The 25,935-nt window shown below is 41.6% G+C and overlaps 1 protein-coding gene across 5 annotated transcripts in view; it reads left to right on the top strand.

Annotated features, from left to right (window-relative positions):
• The window catches only part of TRIM71 (tripartite motif containing 71), a 60,509-nt gene that overhangs the window by 31,353 nt on the left and 3,221 nt on the right, over positions 1–25,935 (top strand). For 4 of the 5 annotated variants that reach the window (XM_062603521.1, XM_062603522.1, XM_062603520.1 and 1 more), the window contains 3 exons: positions 8,914–9,081; positions 19,033–19,167; positions 21,169–25,264. In XM_062603521.1, the coding sequence (XP_062459505.1) occupies positions 8,914–9,081; positions 19,033–19,167; positions 21,169–22,620 (1,755 nt within the window). In that variant the 3' untranslated portion in view covers positions 22,621–25,264. Of the gene's footprint in view, positions 1–8,913; positions 9,082–19,032; positions 19,168–21,168; positions 25,265–25,935 lie in introns of those variants that run through there. The other variant, XM_062603523.1, reaches the window with a different exon arrangement.

Below are 25,935 nucleotides of genomic sequence, written 5' to 3'. Positions count from 1 at the left end.
CAACAAAACCCCCAACCAACCAAAATCCCCCCCCCCCCAACAGGTAGAACCTATTGCGAAGGTAAAAATAGGTAAAGCCATAGTTCCTTATATAAATGTGTTCTTTTTCCTCATACTCTGTTTTTCCCTAACAGTTGAGCATTAGGAATTTAAGATGTCTAGCCTGATAGGCTTTCTGTTCCCCCAGAAGAGCCCTCTAAAAATATTAATGGGAAGCTGTTGCACCAAAACAAATTTTCTTGGGTAGTGGTGGCTTGACTGCAGACTAGCTCTGTAAGGAAATGTATGATACAAAGACCTGTTTGTTCTGGGATCAGGAAAACTCTCAGGCAAACTGCATGCAGCCCATCTGCTTAAGATGAGGTTTCACAATTGGCTTTTCCTCATTGTGAGGACTGGCTGGCCTTTGAGTGAAATCTGCAAGCTTGAGTTGTTTCTTTCCTCTTCCCACTCCCCCTATCAAATAAAGAATAAGGCTTGTCTCCAGTATATTAAGAGACAAAAAACATTTTCTAGCTATTTGTTGCAGGGCATATGATAGCATCCTTGCTGACAGCTTTCCATGTGAAGGTCAACAGTTACCAGGGACCTGAATGGAAGTAGTGTTCTCTGCAGTGGTGTAGGAACAGCGTGGAGTTGAGGAATACAAGTTTTTGAGAAGCAAGGGCTGTAGTGATAGTCACAGAGAAGGATGCAGGAGCCATGCGTGTACACTAACTGCTAGTTTAATTCCTTCTATGCATAGAAGGAAAACTTCGGAAAACTTCAAAAAACTTCAAAAGCTCTAATGCTGAATTGTGCAGGAAAGGGAAAATCTATTATGTAAGGAGTTTGTAGAGGTGTTGAACTTTGGTTCTGTCTAAAAGCAAAATGCCATGTGCAATAGCAAAGCAATTGTCAACACATTGAGTTACAGCATGACTGAAACCATGGCCAAGCTTTGGCTGAGAACTATAAGAACTAACTTTCCAAGAGCTGGAGAGTTAGGGAGGCTCAGTGAAGGATGTGCAGGGAGTCACACTAGCGACTTGGACAGATGGACTTGAAAGTACAGCTGGGTCCTGATGCACTCTAGCTAGTGTCTACTTCCACAGCAGGCTGTTAGCTGCTTGCTTGAACTGTTGAATATTTAGATCCACCCACTGTCCCCTGTGCCAAGACCACCCTGCTACTGCTCCTGTCACGTAGATTTGGCACAGAAGCTGCATTTAAACAGGTAATGAGTTGCATGTTGAAGCACAGGCTGGTCTCCCCTATGGAAAAGTCTGTAAAGAGCTAACTTGCCACTGGCTGAGTTATTTACTAGCTGCTGATACTATTTTGTCTTTCCATAGACTGGCTACTTTACCTGCTTCAGTGCTGAAGCAGATGCTGTGACTTTTTAAAAAGAAATGAAATGCAGATTTTCTTACCCCAGACAATTTATTTAACAGAAAAATGTGAAATGGGCTTACCATTATGCTGTAATGGAATGGTAGCCCACAGTGGGATAATTATACCTGTACCACCTCAGTATTAATGTTGGAAAAATATTGAACTTTGCTTATACCTATTTAGGAAGAACCTGAGTGATGCGTGTAAGGTGGATGTGAGATGTTCTTTCCAGTCCATCAGTAATTGGAATCTCTGGGGTAGTGTGCTACATCAGCTGGCCATGTTACCTTGCACCCGAGAGCTTACAGGAGGCTATGTGATTAGATGGGCAAAGTCCAGGTGAGTGGTGTAGCGCTCCCTCCATATTTAGAGTGAATGAACATGGGGTACCACAGCTGGCAGATGCTGCTGAGAGAAATACTTGAGATGCTCCAGCTCGAGGCTGGTGGCTATAGCAGGAGCTACAGTCCTCACATGAAGTTTTAACAGGACGGATGGGATTTTGTAGTATGCTGGAGCCAGCAGATCCTTAACCAGCTTTGTCAAAGGTGTGACTTTGTCACCTAGCCCATTTGCAGCTTCTTGTCTTGCACCATTCTTGCACCATTACAGTGATGATACAGAGTGAAGTGGATCTTGATTGTCCCTTGTAGCCCAAGTCCTTTTGAATTTGAAAATGCTGTTGTATTGGCAAAGACAACTTCAATGCACTCTGCTCCACTCTCAGCTGACTGGTAATACCCACTGGGTTTTCTAAACTCTTAATGAATCTGTATCTTCCAAAACCCCTTTGCTCCTAGCTAGTTGATTTGACTGACCCAGTTACCACTCTCTAAAATAATGCTGCTGCTTTTACTGGTTTAATAATATCATAGCAGGACTGAAAAAGGTAAACATCAAGAATGTTAAGAGTGTAATAGTCTTGTTTGGTTTAACAGTCTGTTCAGTGTATCTGACTCAGTGTAGCCTGGAGACTCTTCTTCTGGTAAGAATTTGAGGTGAATACTATCAGTGAGAAGATTTACACTAATTCTAGCTGGGAGGCTGGTGAAGTACCAGAGCTGAACCATGTGGCTTAGTGTTGTGGTTCAGCTGGTATTTAATATACTTGTCATCAGATGTCTCCATGTCTTTAGTTGTGGGTTCTTCTTCCTCCCTTGTGCTGGGTCTACTGCAGTTCTGATCCCACAGTCAGCTGATAGAAAATAGCTTATTTAAAAAACTAATATTCCACTGCCTGCAGAGATCCCCAAATTTCTTCTGTGAGACTGGAGGAGCAGTTAAGAGGGGAGGAAAGGAGGAAGGCAAGAGGCACAGGGCTTCCTTGTAGAGTGGTTGTCAGTTTAAGTGAATGAAATGATAGCCTTGAGCTGTGTGTGGTTTCACACTGGGAGCAATGATGGTTAGATTGGGGGTTTTATTAGTGAGCTTCTTCCCCATCATACGCTGGGCCAGGAGATACCTGTGTGGCTGAGAAACTGGAACAAGGAGCAGAACCCACTTGGAGCATTTGGGGAAGGGTGTTAACACTGGTGCTAGGAAAAAAATGCACATGAAATTACAGCTTTATTTCCTAAAAATGGACTTACACGAGTATTAATCATCTGTTAGCTGGGCTTTCTGTTATTTTGATGGGCTAGGGAAATCTAAACAGAAGTGCTGAATGATTATCTTGAACTTATAAATGGACCCAGCCATATCTCTGTTCATCCAGGTAGAAAAGGAAGGTAATAAATAGCGAACTGGCTTCAACTAATCACACTTGTTACAACTTTCTGTGCATATATTGTATGCCTTGTGTAGTATAGGGCTGTAATTCAAGGTGTCTGTATTCTTGTGGAAATTTTAGTAGAATATTGTCCTGAATTTGAGAATTAACTCTTTTTGTCTGCTGTGGAGACCTTCTGGAGTTGGTGTATTGTTTCCCATTACATGCAGCAAAGAAAATTGGTGTTAAGCCAGTCTCTTCTACACCAGAGCATTAAGTCAAAATACAGTTTCCAAGGGTAATTTGATGATTAATAGGTACACAGAAACACTAGGGTTTTAAGTATCTCTGAAAGCAAAATGCTTCAGGTATGCTGGCAAATAGCCTGTAGTTCTGATGTGTATCGCACTACTTGCTTATATCTTCAGTCTTTATATTTAGCATTTAAATTAAAGAGTGTTATCAGTGCAGAAGTGAAGGTTCTTAAAATGCTGCTCTGATTGTGGTATGAATCAAGGTAATTGCCATAAATTGCTATTAAAATGGAAACTAATGACTAGCTTCCTACAGAGTAAAAATATTAGTGCTCTCCACTTAAAACTTGTAACACTTACATGCACCAAACTTTTAGCCAGTCATCCTGGGTGGTATATTTATATGCTGTTCAAATTAAAAATTGCTGTGGGTGATGCAGGGAAGGAGCTTTTTTTGGGGGGGAAGGGGAAAGGGCAAAAAACCCCAGACCACAGTGCTGAGGGAAGACAACCAAAACTCATTGGAAAATTAGTTTATGCTAAATTGATAGTCCTCCAAGGCTTACACTAAACCTTACACATTACCTAACAAAGCCACTGTTGTTTGAGTTATTGTCAAGGGAACTAGATAATAAAACACCTTTAATTATGGAAAACTTCAGATTGTATGTAGTAAGTATGATACTTTTATTTTTGGTCATAAACTAAATTAACTTACAAATGCCATACTGAAACTTTTCCAGAAGTAGAAACCAAGAGGCTACTGTTTTGTCTGTAGACTTTTTGTAATTGTTGATTACAGGGTGCCTTTTAAAGCATCAGACTCGTATTTTAAAATAATATAACCTTATGTGGTATGACCTTGTGCAAATTCTTAACACTAAAGATAAAAAAACAAAAAAATTAGATAAAAATCATTGCAAGACACTGAAATGTGACGGAAAACAAATGCTTAAATGATTAGATTCCACATGCTTTGACAATTGCATGCTTACATGCTCTTAAATACGCTCTGATATGAGAGAAATCAAGTGTCTGCAAGCTGGGAAGAAAACGCCAGAGTACTGGTGAGAGAAAAATTGTTTAAACACAGGTTAAGGCTAAGCCTCCTTAGATGCTGTTTCTGCTGAATTCTTCCCTGTCATGGTGCCTGCTACATTCCATTGCTTTTGTCTGGGCTTGGTATTTGGGATATTTTGGTGTGAGGGCTGGAAGGTGGGGGGGGGGGGTGGGGGGGAGACACGCTGGAAGCTGGTCAGCAGTAAGTGGAGGAGCAGTGGTGTGGGAATTGTGGAGTGGGGTCAGGGTTTAACTTTAGTGGCCATTCATCAGATGATGATTGATTGCTGTGCAGTCCCTGGGGACGTTTAACAGCATCTCCGCCCATCCCCCTGCCCCCTTTGAAAGCAGATGGACCAAAAAAGAGGGAGAACGACACCCAGGAATTCCTGCTGTTGTAAAATGTTTTTACGGTGCACTGTACAGCCTTTCCTGAAGCAATCACATTTATGGCCTTGCTGTTGTATTTCTTGGGCTGCTGTGGCTGTAAAAGATGAATAGCCCTGTAATATGGTTCACTGATTCTGTTTAAATTGAAGTAGGCTCCCTTTATTGTTTTGTGTCTAAAATTGTATGCCACCAATTCAGGAAATATTTCCTGTTTGGGAAATAATCAGCCCATAGCTGATTTATTTTAAAATAAATCACTTTTAACTGTCTCTAAAACTAAATTCCCCCCTTGCTTCTGACTCCTCTTTTCATTTAATTTGGGTGGAAAGTCCAAAGTACTAATTAATGTGCTGAAGCAGTTTCTTTAAAGCAAAGCAAAACATGCACGCAAAACTAATCACACACAACAAAAAAAACTACTACTAAAATTGATTACGAGTCTTTTTTTCCCTTAATAGACATTTAACAGAATAGGTATTGGAAGGGCAACAGCTTTTATCTTAAACATTTATATTATTAAAAAAAAAAACAAACCAAACAACCAAAACGATCAAATTTTATTTTTATTAAAACCAGTGAAAGCCCACAAAAACCTTTCCAAACAATTGTCTTGTCTTTAAAGCAAAAAAGAAAATAAAATTGTATTTTTACTTTAAAACAGTTGAATTTTTACTTTATTACTACAAAAAGAATGTATTCACTAAATGAAGTTTTCACAATTCTGAATTTCTTTTGAAAGGTGTAATCCGTGCCTGCTTTCTACTCTCTTTCCTTTCTGCCTATCAGAATGTTTGTGTAGTTTGGAAAAAGCAGCATGTTTGTTTTTTTTCTTAAAACCAATCTTTTGTACACTTGGGAAAATGGTAAAATAGTATTATTTACAGCTTGATGGATCTTTTTGACTATCATCTCTGCCTCTTCAGATAAGGGGGGAGGAGGAGGAGTGTTAGGACTCTCCTTAAAGTACTGTGGTGTTTTTAAGATGGTATCTGTTATGGAAGAATTAGTGTTTTATTATTCCTTCCCACTGCCCATGCACATTTCAGGACCAGCCTTGTTACTTGTCATATAATGAGCATAGAAGGAGCAATATGTTTGCTGTATTAACAACACAACTAAAATGCTTTGCTTTTAGGCACACAGTGCATGAAGTCTGAATTGAAAACATACTCGTGTATTGTCCTTATTACTGTGCTTATACTGCTGGTATGAATTTTTTGCAGGGGGTGCTTGTTGGTGGCCTGGCGTGGGGGGTGCGTTTGGATTATTTTCTCCCCCTTCTATTTAGAAACAGGCATAGAAACTTAATCTAGCAGTGCGTGACCTTTGTAGCCATGACCTAGGGACTGGTGTGTGAGCAGGCTTGAGCTTTAACAATAAATGCCTGGTTGTGGTTGCAAGCACAGGCAAGCTAGATGCTGTGCTCCAAGCTCCGTTAGCCCGGCTGGCACAAATAAACTCCCCTTGCTGTTGCACCCTGCACAGCTGGGCTCTTTCCAGTTTAGTTCTATAGGAGTGTGGCCCCATTGCTGGGTAGAGCTGATGTCAGGAGCCTGTTGGGCGCTTCTGACAGCGAGTATGTAAAATCAACCACAAGAGGAAAATTCCCCTTGTACCTCTGCCAAGTTTGAGGTTTCTGTTGTAGTCTTTGTATCCAGAAAGGAGTTTCCTGGGAGCTGCTAGTTCATCTTGAAGCTGGCTGACTCTTTTACTTCTTTTACTTCTGGTGACTAGCTCCCTTTCCCACTGAGAGCAGTAGGGATTATGCATTTGTGCTTCCTCTTGTGTGCATTTAAGGGTAACTGTTTTGAGTAACAGTGTAGTGATGGAGGTCAGTCCATCACTGTCTACTTTTTTTCACCCAAGTTTAACTCTTTTGCTCTCAGATTTAAATCTGTGTTGTTTTCATCATTTTGTTTACTAAGAAACAAATATCAGTGGCTCTGTAGTATCTACCCAAGGCTTTCCCCTGATATGTCCTATGTAAGCGGCATATTTCTGAAATGACATTATAGCTCTTGTCTCTCTTCATTCTAAATTCATGACTGCTGTTTTCCACCACATTGTGGTGGGTGGCAGGAGGCAGCTGAATAGCTAAGCTTCTCTTTGGTTTGAACAGCTGGTGACTCCTTTAGCACTGGATGATGTTACTTCACAGGAGTGCCTGGGTGACAGGGCTGATCTGTGGTGTCTTACAGAACTTTTGCTTCTGGTATCCTCCAAAATGGAGGATTGACAATAGGTTTAACTTCCTTCTGGACTTCTGTTCATATGGTCACCACTTTCCTTTCAGCTGCTTCTGCTTGATTGAGGCCCCAAATCCCTGCTGTATGTTTTTAAAGTATATCAGATTCATATGACTTAACTTCATACCCTGTCTTGGTTTTCATTCTCTCTTAACTTCCCAGTTGTTTAAGTGGAGTCATTCAGTGACATGTAATAAGCATTCCCTGTAATTTTCAACAGCGAAATTACAGAACTGCACGAACAAGTGAACATGTATACAGATTTAGACAACTGCAGTGTAAAGACAGGGAACCCTCTAGTTGAGGAAGATGATGCATTTGACTAATGTATTTCGGAGCCAAGGCAGCTTTCTGCTCACAAAAGATGGAAGATCTTAGATGCTGCTTGAACAGAAGCAAAACAGTTTGCTCCAGTTTCCCTATAGCAAAACTTAACTTGAGTTTTACTAAAGCTTTTTCCCATGCATGCACAAACAAACACACACATATCCCTTGAGAAATTAAGCCATGTACCATTTCAGGTGTTGTGTTTATATGAGCTTAACATGTCACTTTCTGCAGCACAGGCAATCTGAGGGAATCACCTGTCCTAGCCTCCCCCTTGCTTTTGAGGGAGAAGGGAAAGGGGGGATGTTATGCACCATATCACAAACAGCTGGAATTGGGAGTGGCTGGATGACAGCTGTGAGAAGACAGGCATATCAAACACTTGCCCAAACTTGGTTCTGCTCTTGCTCCTTTCTGTGAGGTAGATTTCAAATAGCTGGTGATGGAAAAACTGTAGCAGGAAAAATTGTTTGCCATTTTGTAGTGGAGTTTTGACTCTTCCATGGCAATACAGATTTTCTGACATACCACTCTAACTGAAATAGTGTATGTAATGAAGAGCAGGACTTGGGATGTAAAGCTTTCTTGTGTTGACGTGTTGTACTCCTTGCATCTTTGAAAATAGCTGGTTTCAGCTTGCCTCTAAGAAAACACTTCCATCGAAGACGCTGTTTCTGTGTGCTGCTTCGCTATTTCTGTGTGCTGCTTCCCTCTACTGGACGGAATGGGAACAGTTATGGCTGAATGGATCCAGCTTCCTAGGCTAACATCTTGGTGTCAGACTTCCATTGTGATTTGAATGCAGGTTTTTTAAGTGCTTTGTGAATAGAATGGGGATTTAGTGGTTACCCACAGTTGTCTATCAGCGCATTTGAAAGCTACAGCCATGCTAATGTTCCAGTCTTGCTTTCCAATTCTAGCATCTCCTGAGTATCACTAGTATAGGAACATTATGTCATAGCAAAGGGTTTTTTTGCTTTGTTGTTGGGAGTGGCAGGAGGGCTCTTGCCTAATATTGTTACTGCCCTGAACAAATAAGATATTTGCATATTTTGAAAACATAAAGGATGGGTTTTGGCATGCACAATTTGTCGTCTCCCCCCCCCCCCCTTCTATGCGGTGGTGTGCTGGATCTAAAATTCTCCAGTGTGTTGGTTGTTAAATGACCCACTTAAGAGAATGTGATGGTTGTGTATGCAGGAAAAGTCTTCACCTGAAACTTGCTATAGATGCTATAGATCTCCAATCTGCAAGTGTTGGCAGATGGCTTCCGCTCCTAAGAGGAGCTGATGTGGACACTCTTCCTTGTATTGTATTGCAAAGAAAACAATGACACTTCCATGTAACTGTTAGAGTATGATCTGGAGATTACTGGGGAGGATAGCTCTTACTCTGTAGAGAGAGAATTCCAAAGTCTTTGCCTACTACCTCTGTCTCCTTTTATAGTTGATCTCTTGGCCTTTCTTACACCCTGACTCTGTTTTCTCCTTAATATTTCATTAGATAGTAATATAGTTCATGTTTGTTTGTTTGTTTGTTTGTTTTTCCCTTATAGGTACTGCATTTCTACTGTGATACCTGTTCTGTCCCCATATGTCGGGAATGTACCATGGGACGACATGTGGGTCACAGCTTTATCTACCTCCAAGATGCCCTACAGGATTCCAGGACTCTCACCATTCAGCTCCTGGCAGATGCTCAGCAAGGACGACAGGCTATTCAAGTAAGATGCTCCCAACTTGAATACTCCCCCCCCCCCCCCCCCCCCCCCCCCCCCCCCCCCCCCCCCCCAGCTTGTCTGTTACAAGGCAAGGTGTCAAGGCAAAAAGCTCTCTGCTTCTGCTGTCAGTCTTCTCACCCCTTCTGTTCTCTCAGATCTCTGACAGAAGTGGCTGTGGAGCTGAAAACAAAGTGCTGTTATGAGTTTTGCATTCTTGCAGCATAATCCTGTCATGTAAATCACAATATGAAGCTCTGTACAAACATGGCTGTGTAAAGCATTTTGAAGAAAGTTCTGATCTTGTATAGTAGCGCTAAGTATAGCTTTGTTTTTATGACTGAGACTTTTCAGCTGTCTTTCATGCCTGTACAGCATCTAACATGTTAACTACCTGTGGCTCTGGTTACCTCTTCAGTGTTGCCACCAAATAGAAAATACTTAATTGGCTGTTGGATTAGTGTGAAACTTCTAACCTTCCTTTGCAGAGGATCTGGAGCTACCTCTGTACAAAGATTACTCCATGCACACACACAGATGCATACTGTAATTGCCTATTATTGCATTGTACCTCAGCTATGTTTTATAATGCAAAGGACTGGAAGGAAGTGCTTCAAACTACATAAGAAATTTACATAGAGAACTAACTTGCAGGGATATGCAGATAGTTACTTTTGCTGAGTAATACATCATAGTAACTATTACAATCTTAGCAGTAGTTTTGCTTGTATAAAGATTGAGAAAGCTTAGTGGGAAGTTTTACTCCACACTACTGCTTTCTAGCTTTGTTAGCCTCATGCTGTAGATTCAAGCTGGAAATTCTGAAACTCAGCACTTCAATGTGATATAACTAAGGTTTTTTTTTTTTTTTGTAAACATTGGTAGAATGCCATGAATAGGAAGTAAACTTGCTTTCTGTGTTGGGTTTGCTTTCCTGGTACATGCATGGTACAAATAACACAAAACCCAAACCAAATTTGTTGTCCACCCACCACTGTTTATTTCTAGTATACGAGGAAGTAGCTTGTTCAGTGAAACAGAGGCAGCTAACTTCTGTCCTTAAGCCTTTGTGCCTGTGGAATGACATAAGTGTTGTGGCAGTCTAGATAGTAAACTGTTGTTGCTGTCTCCCTTTAGCTTGTGGTGTTTAACTTGTTACGTCAGAACAGCAAACACCAAATTTCTGAACCTGGATGGCTAATTTAGAACTCTGCTTAAAACAGAATCCTGCAAACCATAGCTTCCTCTAATATTCGTTTTAAATGGATCATAAGGCTCTTCAGCAGCATCCATACTGAAGCATTTCATGTGTCCCCAAAATGAGCAAGAAGGAAGGGATTATACCTCACTGGTGTTCTGAATTTCTCCAGCTTGTCGTAGACAAGGGCTTGTCTGTTAGTAATTTATTTACTGCCTTTGACCTCCAGAGCTCTTAATCATCTAACTGATGTGGTTAAATCCTCTAAGAAGGGACTGTCTTTTGGAGTAGAAACTAGCAGAATATCATTGAGCACCACTCTGCTTCTATAGCATGAATGCTTTTGTGCCTGCCTGCTTCACACTAGGCTTACTTTATTCTTCCTCTTCCAGTTTTCTTATGGCTTTCATGTAAGAGGCTCCTGCCTCTGGGGTGAGCTGCTTGATGTATGACAGTACAGGTAGAAGGAGGGTGGTACTGGTTATGCTTATGTAATTCAAACAAGCAGCTCAATTGAACTTAGTCTGCAGTTTTGCCCTGGTCTAGCTACAGCCCATCCAGGTTAAGAGGCTATCTTGGAGGTGTTAATAAAGCAGCCTGTGTGAAGATTATGAAAAATGAACCATGCTTAAGAACTAAGTTGTATTAGTTTAGTGAGATTTTTAATCTGGACCACTGTCTGGAAAAAGGGTGGTGAGTGAGCAGGTTGGTGGTAATCTGTGCGTGCATGTGCAGGAATTAGGAAGACTACAGCTAAAGGCAGCTCTACTAAGTAGTAACAGCAACAAATAGAAGAGCATGTGATGCAGTGAAAAGCAGACGTGTCTGACTGAAAGGCTGATGCAGTGAGCCTGCTGCATAAGGAAGCTTTCCTGGAGCAGAGCTTTCCCTGTTCTTGGGCTGTGAAGCAATATATTTATCCTAGGGAGATGACAGCATGCCAGCATAAATTTGAAACAAGCTCTAGCTAGCCTCTATATTAAAAGGATTTGGCTTCAGTGCTTTTCTTAAAGATGGGAAACAGTCAATGGAGAATTAATGCCAGGGCAAGCTGCAATATGAGGAACACGGAGCGCTGAGAGCATTGAAAGTAATATGGTGTAGTAACACTTCTTAGTGGGACTGATTCCTACTGCTGTATTAGTAACTCTTTTTTAATAGGCTCTGAAATAGCTGTCTTGACATGAGATGTTGAGGTTGGATGAGGAGAAGTAGTTGTGAATAAAGGGGAAAAGGTGCAGGAGGGAGGAAGTCAAGCTGTGAGTCAGCTGGCCAGGGAGAGTATCTGGTTAACTGAAGTTGAAGGTTTTTAGGAAGAACTGTTTATTTAAACTCTTCCTGTGGCTGTGGAGGAAAGATTTTTTTTTCAGACACAAAAAAAAGGGCAAGCTGTGAGCTGGGATACATCTCAGCCTCTTGGTCCACGGAAGCCTGATGTAGCCTGTCACTCCTAAAAGTCCAAACCTCACTTTTCAAAGGAGTTGAAGGGAGAGGCTTGCCTTTTACATCAGTGAAGTTCTGCAGCAATGGAGCACTTCCACTGCTTCCCTCTGCTGTACTGATCCTGGCCTGGATCGTCTGTTTGTAAGCTTGTTCCTAACACAAGAACTTGCACTTGTGCAGCTGCGTGGTGAGCTGATGTAGCCAAAAGGATAACCTTTCTTTGGGATTACTTTTTGGCTGGGTCAGCCTCCTGGCTGGTCTATTGCAATGGTCCAAGGCCTGTTGATGGTTGCCAGGGAATGGAGCAGGAACACCCAGCTTTATGGCTTGTAGGCCCTCTTTCTTGTTTCACTGGAAAGCTATCCTCCTTACTGGGATACTTTCCTAGCCTTTTCAGAGGCTTGAATTGATTTGCAGGATGTGCAAGCCAAAGCTGACATTGGATTAATAGCACTGGGGCAAGCAGGGTTGCTGGCTTTCTATATGGGGAGCTTGCTCTGCTACCTTGTTTTACCCCGTGAAAGTGCACACTTAGCTGTCTTCTTTCGGAATTTTTTCCAAGGACTGGGCCACAAACTGAATGTAAATCTCTTATGATGAAAGATAGATTGCTTCTTCAAAATGTCATGTCCTTGAAATACGTCTATACATGTGTAATTGTGTGTGTATATGTGTGTATATATATATATATATGCATGTAATCTAATGCACTTGCATTAACAGTAAAGCATTGAGTGCTTTTTCCCATTTAGGGTCAATTTCCAGGTGAAGATGTTAAAATACAGTTTAATCTGTTCATGTCAGTTGTCTTAAAAGTGGTTTTAGTGGAAAACGTTCTTTCCTGGATGAGCCTTTAGCCATTTTTGCTGGGATGCTTGGAAGTGCAGGCTTCCACACTTAATGCAGTGACATTGGTTGTGCACAGGACATAGAGGGTGCTGCTCTCATCTAACAGCATGAAAGGCTTAGGAGCTGGTGGTAAAGTAGGTCAGCCATTAAGGCAGTGCCTGTTCCCTCGCAAATACAGGATATTCTAGGAAAGAGGGGTAGAGAGCTACTGCAAGAAACTTGGCCAACCAGAGGCGGAAGCTGATCTGTTGCCTTGAGCCTCTGCCCTTCAGTGAAAGCTTCCCTGTTGCCATATGGGTCCCTGCTAAAGGGAGGTCAGTACTGGAGAAGGATGACACAGCTGTGCTACAAGGGATCGTCCTGGCGTTGTCACATTGAGTTTAGCTCAGGCACCCTTGTGCCTGGCTTTGAAGTCAGGCTTTCAGGCTTGAGAGTCCAAAACAAACCAAAATGGAGTCTGTGCCTTTCTGGATCCAGGATATGTATCAACAGAGCCTGAATTTCTTTGTACTTCTAGTTACTGTTTTGTGTTGTCTTTTGAGTTCTATAGCTTAACATACAAGCAGCTGGTTATTGGCAAAGATGGATTTGACACTTACAGCTGTCCATACTATTGTTCTGCCTAAAACTGTAGGCAAAAAGTCTGTTCTTACAGTACAAATCAAAGTGATTGTCAGCTTTTGATAGGAGTTAACTTCTAGCCCTCCCCTTCATCAAAGCTTCTCTTTAAATTCTATTCATGTGAGAATTTTTCTTCAAGTGAGTTTAAGTGGTTTACGTGTTTGGCCTGAAACCTTTACATTGGTCCAGTTACTATGGAGTTCTATAGCTGCCCCAATATTGCTGCAAAGCCACTGTTAACTAAGCCTGTTAATCCTAGTATATTTACTGCAACTGTACTTTGTATATGATCTTGCAGTTAATTTTTAAGTATAACAACATTAAGAAGGTTATATCCAGTTCTTGATGCTGGCTATTATGTTCTGGTTGCTTTATCCTGCTCTGAAACAGTCATAAGTAATTTGAAAAGGTCCTTGAAACAAGCCTTTGTTACCATAAGGAGCTAAAAACCAAACGAGTTAGGGATGGAGCACCTTCCATCTGGTGGAAGAGGGCTTACTTGAGAGATATGGAAAGGTTTCCTTAAGCTTTTTTGTCGTTTGTGTGCTTTTAAAAGCTAGAGAGGTGTTTGTCAGAGAATATTCATCTCAAAGGTTTTTTCCTCTAATGAGGATTAACTTCCTCTTAAATTCCTTTAAGTCTAAATTCTCCATAGTGAGGTAGGCAAGTATGCATTTACAGTTCTTTAGCCATTACCTGTGGTCCATTCACCCCTGAAATACTGAAGGATTCATCTGAAGAAAACAAACTTCACTTTCAAGTTTGAACTTTCTCTCCAGACACTTGGCACCTTCATTAGAAAACTTGAGAGCAGCAAACTTGAATACTGGAATTAATGCCTGAAAAATGATGCCACATTCCCCAGTGTTTAGATAAAGAATCTTAAAGATGTTTTTAACAGAGCTGGCATTGATGAGTTGCAATACAGTTCCCATAAGCAGCCTTTACATATCTCATGGCATTGCCACAGTGGCATGTTGTTGCTGCAATTTTTTCAAATGGATAACTTGCTAAACTGAATTGGTGTAACCATGCCTCAACATCTGGATTAATAGGCTCTGTTAAGTAGCTGTGTGCTGTGTTGACATAACTGGACATACTGATTTAATTTGGGTATTGAACTATGGAAGCCCTGCAGTGAGGGCATCAGAACCTTCATGATAGCTCTATAGTTTGTAGGCTGTCAGAACACATGCTTTGTAATGTTTCTTTCTCCTGGAGTGTTATGTGCTCCCAGTCATAATTTTTCATTTAAAAAAGCAGCACTAGTGAAAACATGGAGTACTGATATTTCTAGAACACCATGTTTAAATATTCCAATATTTAAGACTAAATTGTGAAAAGCTTTTCTGCTAACTTGAAGCTCCAGTTCCTAATGACCAGTAGAAGATGGAAGATGTGGAAAATGGCTGAAACCTGCTGTTGTACAAAATGGCAAATCCCAATTTGGGCTGTTCTGTAGTCAGCCCAGATATCCGTAAGTGCAGCCATGTTCTATGATACTGCTTAGCTGCTACTGGCTCTTGTAGATGGCTTCTTCATAGTTTAGTGTTGTAGCATCAGTTGCCATGTCGGAGCCATGGGAGCAAGCTTGTTACTAGTTTTTGTCCTAGGAGTGTTTAGTTTAGCATGCTGTGTGTAGGCACTGAGTGCCAATGACCCTTTACGTATGGTTATGTTTATACAGAGCTAGGTCTAATAAGATGTAAAATACTGTATGAATTACAGGAATAGCCTCCTTGAGGTGTTAACAAAGGTGTTTGTATGAAATGTCCAGAGAATAAAAACTTAGACATGCACGTTTAATAACCCTCATTAAATGCTTTGAAACATGAAAGCACAGTTAATACCTCATGCCTCTGTCCTCTGCTGCTAAAGTGTGTGTTCTGAATATTGTTTGTTGCTATTTGGGTAGGTCTATAGAGAAGAGGAAGACATTCAGAAACGTGTTGGTTGCAGCTACTAGTGATGGATATCTGCATTGCTTTCCTGCATGGGAAACAAGCTTTTCTGCCCCTTAGGAAGCTCTAGATGCAAGGTTTCCATTTGTTAGGGCCCTCTGGAACATACCACCTGCACAAACACTGTTACTTAAAGTTTACTCTGAGGAACTGAAAGTACTGGTTTCAACCCTAAACTTTACAAAACATGTTGCAAAGTCCTTTTGTTTTTTTAACACAAGATACTGGTGACATCACTAATAAAATGGGATTTGGGCCCCTGAGAAGTCACAAGTGAAACAGGTATGGCTGCAGAAGTCAACTTACTGTAATTGGCCAACATCAGGAAGCAATAATTGTTCTTCACCTCAAATTCAGTAGCCCAGTTCTTTGCTAAACACAGGCCTTGTCTTCTGTTTCCCAAATGTGTGAACTTGCTTATCTCATTCACTAGCACTGGAATAATGATGACATAGCATGAGGAGTGTGTATTGTAAAAGCTGCTTTTCTTTAAAAAGAGACAAGTTCTGCACAGGAAATGCCTGCAGAACAGCTGGAGAGAGTTATCATGATGAAGCTGTGAATATCTTACAGCAATCAAAAAGAACAAGGGATTTCCATGTAAAGAAGGCTCCCTAAAGTTGTACTGAAAGCTCTTGGCTTTTGCTTCAGATAGGTAACTTGCCTACCGCTGTGCCCCATCATCATACCACTGCCTGCTGCTGTGCCTTTGATGCTGTTCAGGCTCTTTTAGCCTGTTTTGGAAGAGTGCAGGATCATGTGAATTTTGCCAAAGCTTTACGAATATCCTGAACATCCTGCCTTAGATCAGTGAAGGATGCCCAAAATACTAAGCTATTCAGTGTCGGGCAAGTAAAAATAAATTGAGATGATGGTAGGAGTTGTTGATCACAACTTTGCATTATTAAGTGTAGTGACTTACCCTACCATAACTGGTTCCTATGGCTGAAGGATCACACCATCCCCAGGGAATTAATACGTCTCCTGCTGTGGAGTTCCTGAAAGGTGGACTCTGATTTTAGTGAAGAACTGAGATTGCTTTTAGCTATTTAATGTTCAGTGCTGTATAAAAAGCTCAAATAAGCAAATAAAGACCTTTCTGCTTTCACAGACATGCTTGCTAGAATTGGAATATGACTGGATAGCATGGTTCCCTATGGTTCACTTCTACCTATTTCTCTTTGCAAGAGGAGGAAGAGTGTTTTGCTGTAGTTAACAAGAATCCAGGTCTGTACTGGAAGAAATACATACCTTTTCCCTGCAGTAGGTTCTATATTTGAATGGCAAAGCAGAGTTGATAGAGGTGCAGTATTCCTACATGTGGACTCTTCTTGCTAGGACTGAGACTTCCTGGCTTTTATGAAGCCTTGATCTGTGGCCAACTGTGACTTCGTTTCTGCTTTGCTAATTGTTTTAATGAGATTTTTCACTTTCTGTCAACTTGAAGCATTGAGTTAAATTTGTCTGCCAGAAGCTTTGTGTGAAGGCAGGTCACATATTCCTCCAGTGGGATGTGGGATATTTAGGCTGTCCATGATTTTGAAGACATTCCCTGTTAAAAATGTAGTGACCTGTGAGTTGCACAAAGGAGGAACAGCTAAAAGGCATGCTCCTTTTACTTAGCCCTGTGCTGCAGAGGGGCTCTCAAGTAGCACTCCTATTTTCTTCTGCCAGTTTGCAAGAGAATTCTTTGGATTTAAGATCAGAAACTTTGCCTTGTCTTATTTTTTTCAGGGTTGTCCTTATCTTGTCTCCAGATGCTAGTCACCTGACCCAGATAGTCTTCCTTTTCTTTTAGTTCTTTATTCCTACGTGACCTGGAAAAATACATTTAACTCAAATTAGTTCAGAATAACTAAATGTCCAAGTAACTAAAATGTCCAAGTAACAGTGCACTTTGGGGTTTTGGTGTTCTCGTTGGCATAATCTAGATGCTGTTGAACTTGTCAGATCAGACTTTGAAAATACCATGAAAGATAACAAAAATCCCATCTGACTTTCTAGATGAAGCTGGATCACATTGAGTAGCTCATAGATTGTTGCATCAGCTTCAATACATACTCATACACGGAATTAAACTGAGGATGTTTTACAGCCTTTAAATTACTTTTGCCAACTTTATCAAGCCTGCATTTCTAAAGATCGGAGGTGCTTTCTGCAAGAGCATTCTCTGGTCTGCCTAGTCTGAAACAGTTTGTGTCGTGGAGTGGCTCCTTGTGTGAGAGTGAGGGAAAGGTGGTAAAAAGTCTATCTAAAATGTTGTCTTTAAAAACTAATATCCAAGCTTATTTTCATGGCTGTTTGTGTAATGTTTTCTGAAACTGAGAACAGTTTGGAAAGGATTTTTGCAAGGAAATATTTTTTCATATGAGGGGAGAAATGAGACTTGTTCCTTCCAGATGCATTCTGTGTATTTGTGGAATACTACTATGGAATGTTTTTAAAATACTAACATTACTGAGCTATATTGGAGGGAATTTGGTCTCTGTCCAAGGTGTGTGTCCTGGGTTCAGCAGCAGCAATCATTTTTCTCCTTCTTAGTAGCTGGTGCAGTGCCGTGGTTTTGACTTTCAGCCTGGGAATAGTGCTGATAACACTGATGTTTTTAGTTGTTGCTCAGTAATGTTTAAGTCTGAGTTTCATGCTCTGCCAGGGAGGAGGGAAAGCTGGGAGGAAGCAGAGACGGGACACCTGACCCAAACTAGCCAAAGAGGTATTCCATACCACAGCATGTCATGCCCATTATATAAACTGGGGGCAGTTTATCCAGAAGGGCTAGATCACTGCTCGGTCAGACTGGGTATTGGTCGGCGCGTGGTGAGCGGTTGTATTCTCTTCCCTTGTTATTTCCCTTATCATCATTATTATTATTGGTGGTAGCAGTAGTTATTTGTGTTATACCTTAGTTACTGAGCTGTTCTTATCTCAACCCGTGGGAGTTACATTCTCCCGGTGGGGGGGTGGAAGGGCGGGGTGTGAACTAATGGCTGCCTGGTTCTGAGTTGCCAGCTGTGCTTAAACCAATACAGTGTGAAAAACTGAGTGCTGTTTAATGATAGCTATCTAATCTTTGGGGTTTTTTTCTTTTGAAGTTGATTCACTTCACATTCTTCTAGGCGTATTTCTGTGAAGCTCAGATGCATGGAGAACACAGTCACTTTTTTACAGTGTCATTTCTTAGTAGAAGCAGAACCATCAGATAGCAATGTTCTGAATCATTTTGAGGGAGAAAACAAACTGGGTTCTCTGTGTGGGGAAAACGGGAGTATAAATTTCTGTCTAAGTCTCCTGTTTGAGTTCGTACTAGCTGCTTGCTGGAATTGCACAGGGAGTTTAGTCCTGTGGTGTTGGTGCATGGTACAGTGAAGGTGTAAACTCCATGTAATAGAATCACAGAATAGTTAGGATTGGAAAGGACTTTAAGATCATCTAGTTCCAACCCCCCTTTAACCCATTGCCCCTTGTCCTATCACTACAGTCCCTAATGAAGAGTCTGTCCCCAGCATCCCTATAGGCCCCCTTCAGATACTGGAAGGCTGCTATGAGGTCTCCACGCAGCCTTCTCTTCTCCAGGCTGAACAGCCCCAACTTTCTCAGCCTGTCTTCATATGGGTGTATGTATAGCGGTATTAATTGTTTTCAAGCTCTGGTGTATGAAATAGGTAAAGGTGTGGTAAAAAAATGAGAGTTGTCACTTCATGCCTTCACCTGAAGGACAGTGAAATGTAAGCAGTCTGGCTTCTGATGCATTTCTGATTGGTTTCTTGAGCCCTAACTTTCTTTTTTTGTTTGTTTTGTGTTTGTTTTTTGTTGTTTTTTGTTTGTTTTTGTTTGTGGTTTTTTTTGTTTGTTTGTTTGTTGTTTTTTTTTTTTCTTCCCTCCCAGCTGAGTATTGAGCAGGCCCAGGCTGTGGCAGAGCAGGTTGAGATGAAAGCGAAGGTGGTACAGTCTGAAGTCAAAGTAGTGACTACTAGACATAAGAAGGCCTTGGAAGAGCGGGAGTGTGAACTGCTCTGGAAGGTAGGCACCTTACATTTGTTATGTGAACTGCTGACATGTACCTTCTCAAAATTGAAAGCATGTTTTTTAACTAGTGCATGGCTAGATTCCTCCAAAGGAACAGTGAATTGAAACACTGTGGTTTACTCTGAGCTCATTTTGCTGTAGGTAGGATGCTGGATTCTGGCCTTGGTTGGTTTTGTGCTGTAGATATTTCTTATCTGAGAAACTGGCTGTATAAGGACTGCTGTATGCTCAGTCCCACAAGCAGTGTTGGCACTCCCTCTGCCTCATATCTTGGTACTGACCTGAGAGAGAAGACATCACCTTTAAACACATTATTTAAAGAGTGTCTTTAAAACCTCTTTAATGTTGCTGTAGAACTAGTATATGGGTTTTCTTAATGATCCACTTCTCATAAACAAAGGAAAGGAGTCAAGCTCTTATGTGCTGAGTCCTTTTTAGAAAGACTGATAGAAATTCTGCAAGACTTCCATTGTTCCCACACCTAAAAAACTATTCTCAAAGCAGTGTCCCTCTCCAGCCAGGAGTGCTTTATTGTAGGTGCCAGTGGCAAGGTAAAAACTGTACTTTTTATAGTTACTGTACTTCTAATGCTGCTTTTTCTGAGGTACTTAGATTGAGGGACATGAGTTCACTTTCCACTGTTAGCCTTCCCCAGGAAGCTTGGCAGCTATCTCTTGAGGTATTCCTAGTGAAAAGGAAGAGCTGCCCCTGTGCAGTTTGTATCTTGAGAGGCTGCATAAATCCACTTTAGTGGAATATCTGCACTGAGAGCAAGTTCTCTTCAGTTTATATAAAACATTAAGAAGGAAACTTGGTTGTGGTGATAAACCATTCTAGCAAAAACAGCTGAGTGTATTAAGCCTTCATGTGAAGCGTGTTAGTGAATAGTTTTGAGTACCAAAGATGAGGCCAGATTAAGTTGTGATTTAAGATTAAATCTCTTTTGGAAATGTGTTGGAGAAAGCATTTGTTTCCTTTTTATTTTGCATTCTGATGCATGCCTTAACCCGAAGTGAAATAGCATGTTTGTACATTTGTTATCTAGTCAGTGTATAACCAAGCAGTCATCAGTGAGCCGTCCCTCCTTAAAACACATTTCTGGTATTGTACTGCAGCCAAGCAGGAAAAGTATTTTTGTAACAATAAAGCAATTTCATATTTGGTTAGTTTTACACAGCAGGTGTCTTTGCCAGATGGTCTAAAGTGGTTTTTCACAAGTGAAGATATACACAGGCCTATATAAAATAGTTATAAGCAAACCATTTTTGGTTCGGCTTCAGACCCCCCAGGCAGGGACTGGTAGTGGCCTTCTGTCATTTGAAATGACATTATAAAGTGTACTGTTATAAAGCACTAGCTCAGCATAACTGCCCCAATTTGCAGTAAAATATTAAACTGATTAGACCCCACAAATCTCTGGAGATATGTCTGGTATTGTCCAGTCACATGAACACAGCCCTGACAGGGGAATGGCAAGAGCCCCTGTGCAGTAGCTGATGCTGACTCATATCCTTAGCTTTATGTGATAGCAGCCTACCTTCTGAAATTGGCCTCAGTTCTGGTTAGAGAAGTCTTCAGTCTCTGCTCTTCCTTGAGAGCCTGCTTGTCCCCCCTGGAGTCTAAGTAAAATGTACCTTTGGATGATCTGTCAAGTACCTTGTGATTAGAATAGCATTTGGGGAAGCAAAACACTGTTAGTAAGCAGGTGACTTTCTTTCAAATGGCACTCCAGCAGATCATGCAGAGTAAGAATGCATGATGTGGGCTGGAGGGTGGGAGAGATTAATCCTGAATTTGGATAAATAATACCTTTCCCTTATTTCTGCTTGTCTGCAGCATGGCTTTTAGAGTCCTGTCCTGCAGTTGTGTGTCACAACACTGAAACAACTGCACAACCAGTTTTTATGTAGAAGGGTGACATTATGGAATGTTTGCATTATGGGTTGTCTTTCCTGGTGTAAATGTGCTTTTCTCTCCCTCCTTGTCCCCTGTAAGGTGGAAAAGATTCGTCAAGTCAAGGCTAAGTCCCTCTACTTGCAAGTCGAGAAGTTACGTCAGAACCTAAATAAGTTGGACAACACCATTAGTGCTGTTCAGCAGGTCCTGGAGGAAGGCCGTACTATGGATATTCTCCTGGCTCGGGACCGCATGCTGGCTCAGGTACAGGAACTGAAGAATGTGAGAGGCCTTCTCCAGCCACAGGAAGATGACAGGATCATGTTCACTCCCCCTGACCAGGCACTGTATATGGCCATTAAATCAATGGGATTTGTCAGCAGTGGGGCTTTTGCTCCTCTGACCAAAGCCACTGGGGAAGGCCTCAAGCGTGCACTGCAGGGCAAAGTGGCCTCTTTCACAGTGATAGGCTATGACCACGATGGTGAGCCTCGCCTCTCAGGAGGTGACATGATCTCTGTGGTAGTGATGGGCCCAGATGGAAACCTCTTTGGGGCAGATGTCAGTGACCAGCAGAATGGAACCTACCTGGTCAGCTACCGTCCACAGCTGGAGGGGGAGCACCTGGTGTCCGTGATGATGTGCAACCAACACATTGAGAGCAGCCCTTTCAAAGTTGTGGTGAAATCTGGGCGCAGCTACATCGGCATTGGACTGCCGGGGCTCTCCTTTGGCAGTGAGGGAGACAGCGATGGCAAGCTCTGCCGCCCCTGGGGAGTTAGCGTAGACAAAGAAGGCTACATCATTGTTGCTGACCGGAGTAATAACCGTGTCCAAGTGTTCAAACCATGTGGGACCTTCCACCACAAGTTTGGCACACTGGGCTCCCGGCCGGGGCAGTTCGATCGCCCTGCCGGTGTGGCCTGCGACATCTCGCGTCGCATCATTGTAGCTGACAAGGACAATCATCGCATCCAGATCTTCACGTTCGAGGGGCAGTTCATTCTGAAGTTTGGGGAAAAAGGAACAAAGAATGGGCAATTCAATTACCCATGGGATGTGGCTGTCAACGCAGAGGGCAAGATCCTGGTCTCTGATACAAGGAACCATCGTGTTCAGCTATTCGGGCCGGATGGTGTGTTTCTGAACAAGTATGGCTTTGAAGGGGCACTCTGGAAGCACTTTGATTCCCCCCGAGGTGTGACTTTCAATCACGAGGGCCACTTGGTAGTAACAGACTTCAACAACCATCGCCTTCTGGTCATCCATCCGGACTGCCAGTCGGCACGCTTCCTGGGCTCGGAGGGCACTGGGAATGGCCAGTTTCTGCGCCCACAGGGAGTGGCAGTGGATCAAGAGGGGCGCATCATCGTGGCTGACTCCAGGAACCACCGGGTGCAGATATTTGAGTCAAATGGCAGCTTTTTATGCAAGTTTGGTACTCAGGGAAGTGGCTTTGGTCAGATGGACCGTCCTTCAGGTATAGCTGTCACCCCTGATGGCATGATTGTTGTGGTCGATTTTGGAAACAATCGAATTCTCATCTTCTAATCGGTGTTTGAATTAGGAAGAAACTGTCTCAGGGAAATTCTTCTAAGAAAAAATGAAAAGAAATACAACGTTAATTCAAACCTACCTCATCTTTAATTTTTTTTACAGATGAATGTACTTATCTTTTGTGCAGGGAGTGAGCCTGTAAAGTTTAAATTCTATCTACCTCATTGTCCTCCCTTCCCTCCCTGGTTTCTTGCCCTTGTCCCCATCCCCACACACTCACAGTTCAGAATGTTTTACCTCTTTTTTTCAACCCCCAATGGGGTTTCATGCACAAACAAGTGTTGCTGTGCACATTAGGTGGTTTGTGTGGCGGGTTCTGTAGACAAAGCCAAAAAAGGCTCTATGTAACTTTTTTAATGGAGAAAATGGTAGTAGGTGTTTGTAGAGAATTTGTGTTCATGACCATATTGCAGTTCTTGGGGGGGGGGGGGGTGACGGGGACGGGGACACTTTTGTTTTGTTTGATTGCTGCTGCAGCAGAGAACTTTATCCTGTTCTCCTTTTTATACCTCAGTGTGTTTGATTTATCGGTGAGCGCAGCATCTTGCTCCCAGATGACTTGGAACATTTTGTGACAGTGAGTGGGATTCACTCACTGGGAAGAGCAAGTTTGTAGTATTACTGGGTTTTGGCATTTCTGTGTGTATTTTTCTGAAACACAGTAATCCGACAGCACAAATTGAAGCTGAAGAAAATGCACAAAAATTCTTTAAGTTTAAACCAAATTGTTCATTTTAATGGTTTGGTGCAGTTGTTGTAAAGTTTAGGAGAAAAGCAAGGCTTCCTTTAATGTACCCCATCAGTTAGTAGTTCTTTTTTTTTTTTTTTTTTTACCCTTTTTACCTGAAAGCTTAAGTGAGTTAAAAGTTACTGTGTATTTTATCATTACACTTAATCTGGGTAGCAGAAGAGGATGCAAGGAGCATTGAAGCAGGGAAAATCAAACCCTTTTGATTTAATTTCTTGTTAAACGACTAGGTTTTTTTTTTTTTTTGGCCCCTCCCTATAGAAAGACTTTAAGAGAATGATGTTTGGATTTGCTAGAACAGAAGTGATACCTTTTTCCAAAAGTAAGAAATCGGCATAGCTTTGGAGATTCAGGGTGTGTTTTGGAGAAGTCAGCAAGTTTTTTGTGTGTGTTTAAAGAGGATTGCAGTAACTGTCAATGACAAAAGTTTTTGGGGTTTGTTTTTTGTGGTTTTTTTTTCATCTGGCTTCCCCAAAGAGCTGGACTGAAAAATTCAGGAAGGTCTGCTGTAGTTTTTAAGGTCGGGTGGAGTTGTAGCTCCATGTAACTCTTGCTACAGATCCTAGTGAAAAGTTACCAGTACCAGCATAAGGCAAACTGCGTCAAGATGAAACCTCACTGTGTTTTTTTCCAGGGCAGTACCAAAGAATTTTGTGTAAAATAAACGTATATGATCCTTTAAAGCTTGGAGGCAGGAGGAAGTTGGCCTTTTCAGGGATATAAAAATAGCTTTTTGGAGAAGCAGAAACGTCTGGGGAGAATAGCGATCTCTCTAGCAAAATGTGACTTTCTGAGTCCCTGGAAGTATTTTTGTCTATTCTTCAATGTCTCACTTTCCAGTTTAGCTGTTGCTTCATGCTCTGCATAAGGCCTTTGGTGGCAATCAGCAGTGGTTAAAGTAGGGAACAGAGGGCTTTTCCATGTCTCTGCAATGGAAAAATGCATGTATCAGTACTCTTAAGCTTGGAAATGCCATGGGATTTACCTTACTGCTTGCAAGAGATCATGTCTGAAACGTCAATGTGGTTGTTACCAGAAAGTCCAAAAAGCCTTAACCATCCTTCAAGAAAAGGGTTCATCTCTGCCAGCCACCATGCACAAAAGTGACCTGAGATTGAACGGCTCTTTACAAGCTTGTGAGAAATCACAAGGTGCACTTTCCTTCTTGCTGCTTTTCCCCTCTGAGGAGTGTTAACTTTCTGGCCTTTGTAGAAATCCCCACGATGTGTGCAGACAGATGGCTGCCATAGAGGAGGCTTAAACTAAAGGACCAGAAAGAAATGGACAGATTCATGAGATGGCATAACCTCTTTTGAAAGAAGGGTGAGGAAAGAACACCTAACTTCAGTGAGATAAAATAACTGTGCTGTCTTTAAGCCAAAGCCTCAAGGAAGCAAGCTCTTCAAAGCAATGTGTTTCAGTTAGGCTTAATCTTAGGATAACATAGTTTAAAATAGTCTTTAAAGGATAATCTTTATACAGATGTCTGTCATTAAATTGCTGTAGCCACTCCAAAATATGGGTATGAGAGAAAACTAGTTTACCTTCAACTTTGTCAAGTTCTGCTTGTATACATGCCTCACTTCTTGGGAGTTACCTACAGTTGTGACAGATATCCACGCTTGTCTTGTATTATTCAGTCCAAGAATGATATTCAGCTTGGGCTGTAAAAACCTAATAGCCTGAAAGATGTAGATACCAAAGAAAACTGGTTTAAAAAGCTTTAACGTTTAGTTTGGAGTGTCCTTGCATTTATCCTATCATGTCTTAATAGAAATGCCAGGTCTTTTGATACCTTTGCCAGTGTGGCTGACAGTGTTAAAGTACACTAGAAATATTCTTGTGCTTTAATGCTTGTTGGGTTCCCCCTTCTCTGGGGCTAGAAGGGAGGTGTTTGTTGTTGTTGGTTTTTTTTTTTTTTTAACTAAGGAAGTTAAGTATGCATTCAGGATTATGTTGAACTGCAGAAACCTTCTTGCCCCTCTGCAGGCTGTACCACATAGAAGGTGACAGACACTGAAGTTGCCTTTCGCTATTTTGTATGGAGCCATTGCACAAACCCCCAGTCCAGCTCTGTCAGGAAGCAGAATGACTAACTCTTAAGTTGCTGTCTATTTAATCCAGTGTGATTTGCTTACAGACCAAACCTCAAGTGTTCGACCTCACATCTTGGGGAGCTTTTTCGTTTTAAAAACAAAATAATTCCTTATCTTTGTCATAGATAGTGCTAAGCACACTTGGTCTCATTGAAAAGTGGTAGTGTAGCTTATAAAATGGAGTGTTTTATATGCAATGAAAATAAGTAGCGGTGATATACAATGCCAACATAAGATGCCTCATAGGGGCTTTTAAAAAGTAATACTTATTTAAATGACATTCAAACCTTGCTCTTTTTTCCATGCATGTTCTCAGGTTAATAGCCCAGTATCATAACATAACATAACATACAGTATCATAACATATATACTTACATGCAGGGAGAAAAAGCAAGGCTTTGAGGCTGGATTTCAAACTGAACAAGCATTCAGAGTAATCTTAATAGTGGGAATGACCTGGAGAAG

The sequence above is a fragment of the Pezoporus occidentalis genome, unplaced genomic scaffold, assembly GCF_034315485.1.
Source record: "Pezoporus occidentalis ecotype Australia unplaced genomic scaffold, CSIRO_AGI_Poc_V1 ctg80, whole genome shotgun sequence".
Lineage (NCBI taxonomy): Eukaryota > Metazoa > Chordata > Aves > Psittaciformes > Psittacidae > Pezoporus > Pezoporus occidentalis.
The sequence above is the reverse complement of the archived record's forward strand: the minus strand, read 5'-3'. Positions and strand labels throughout refer to the sequence as shown.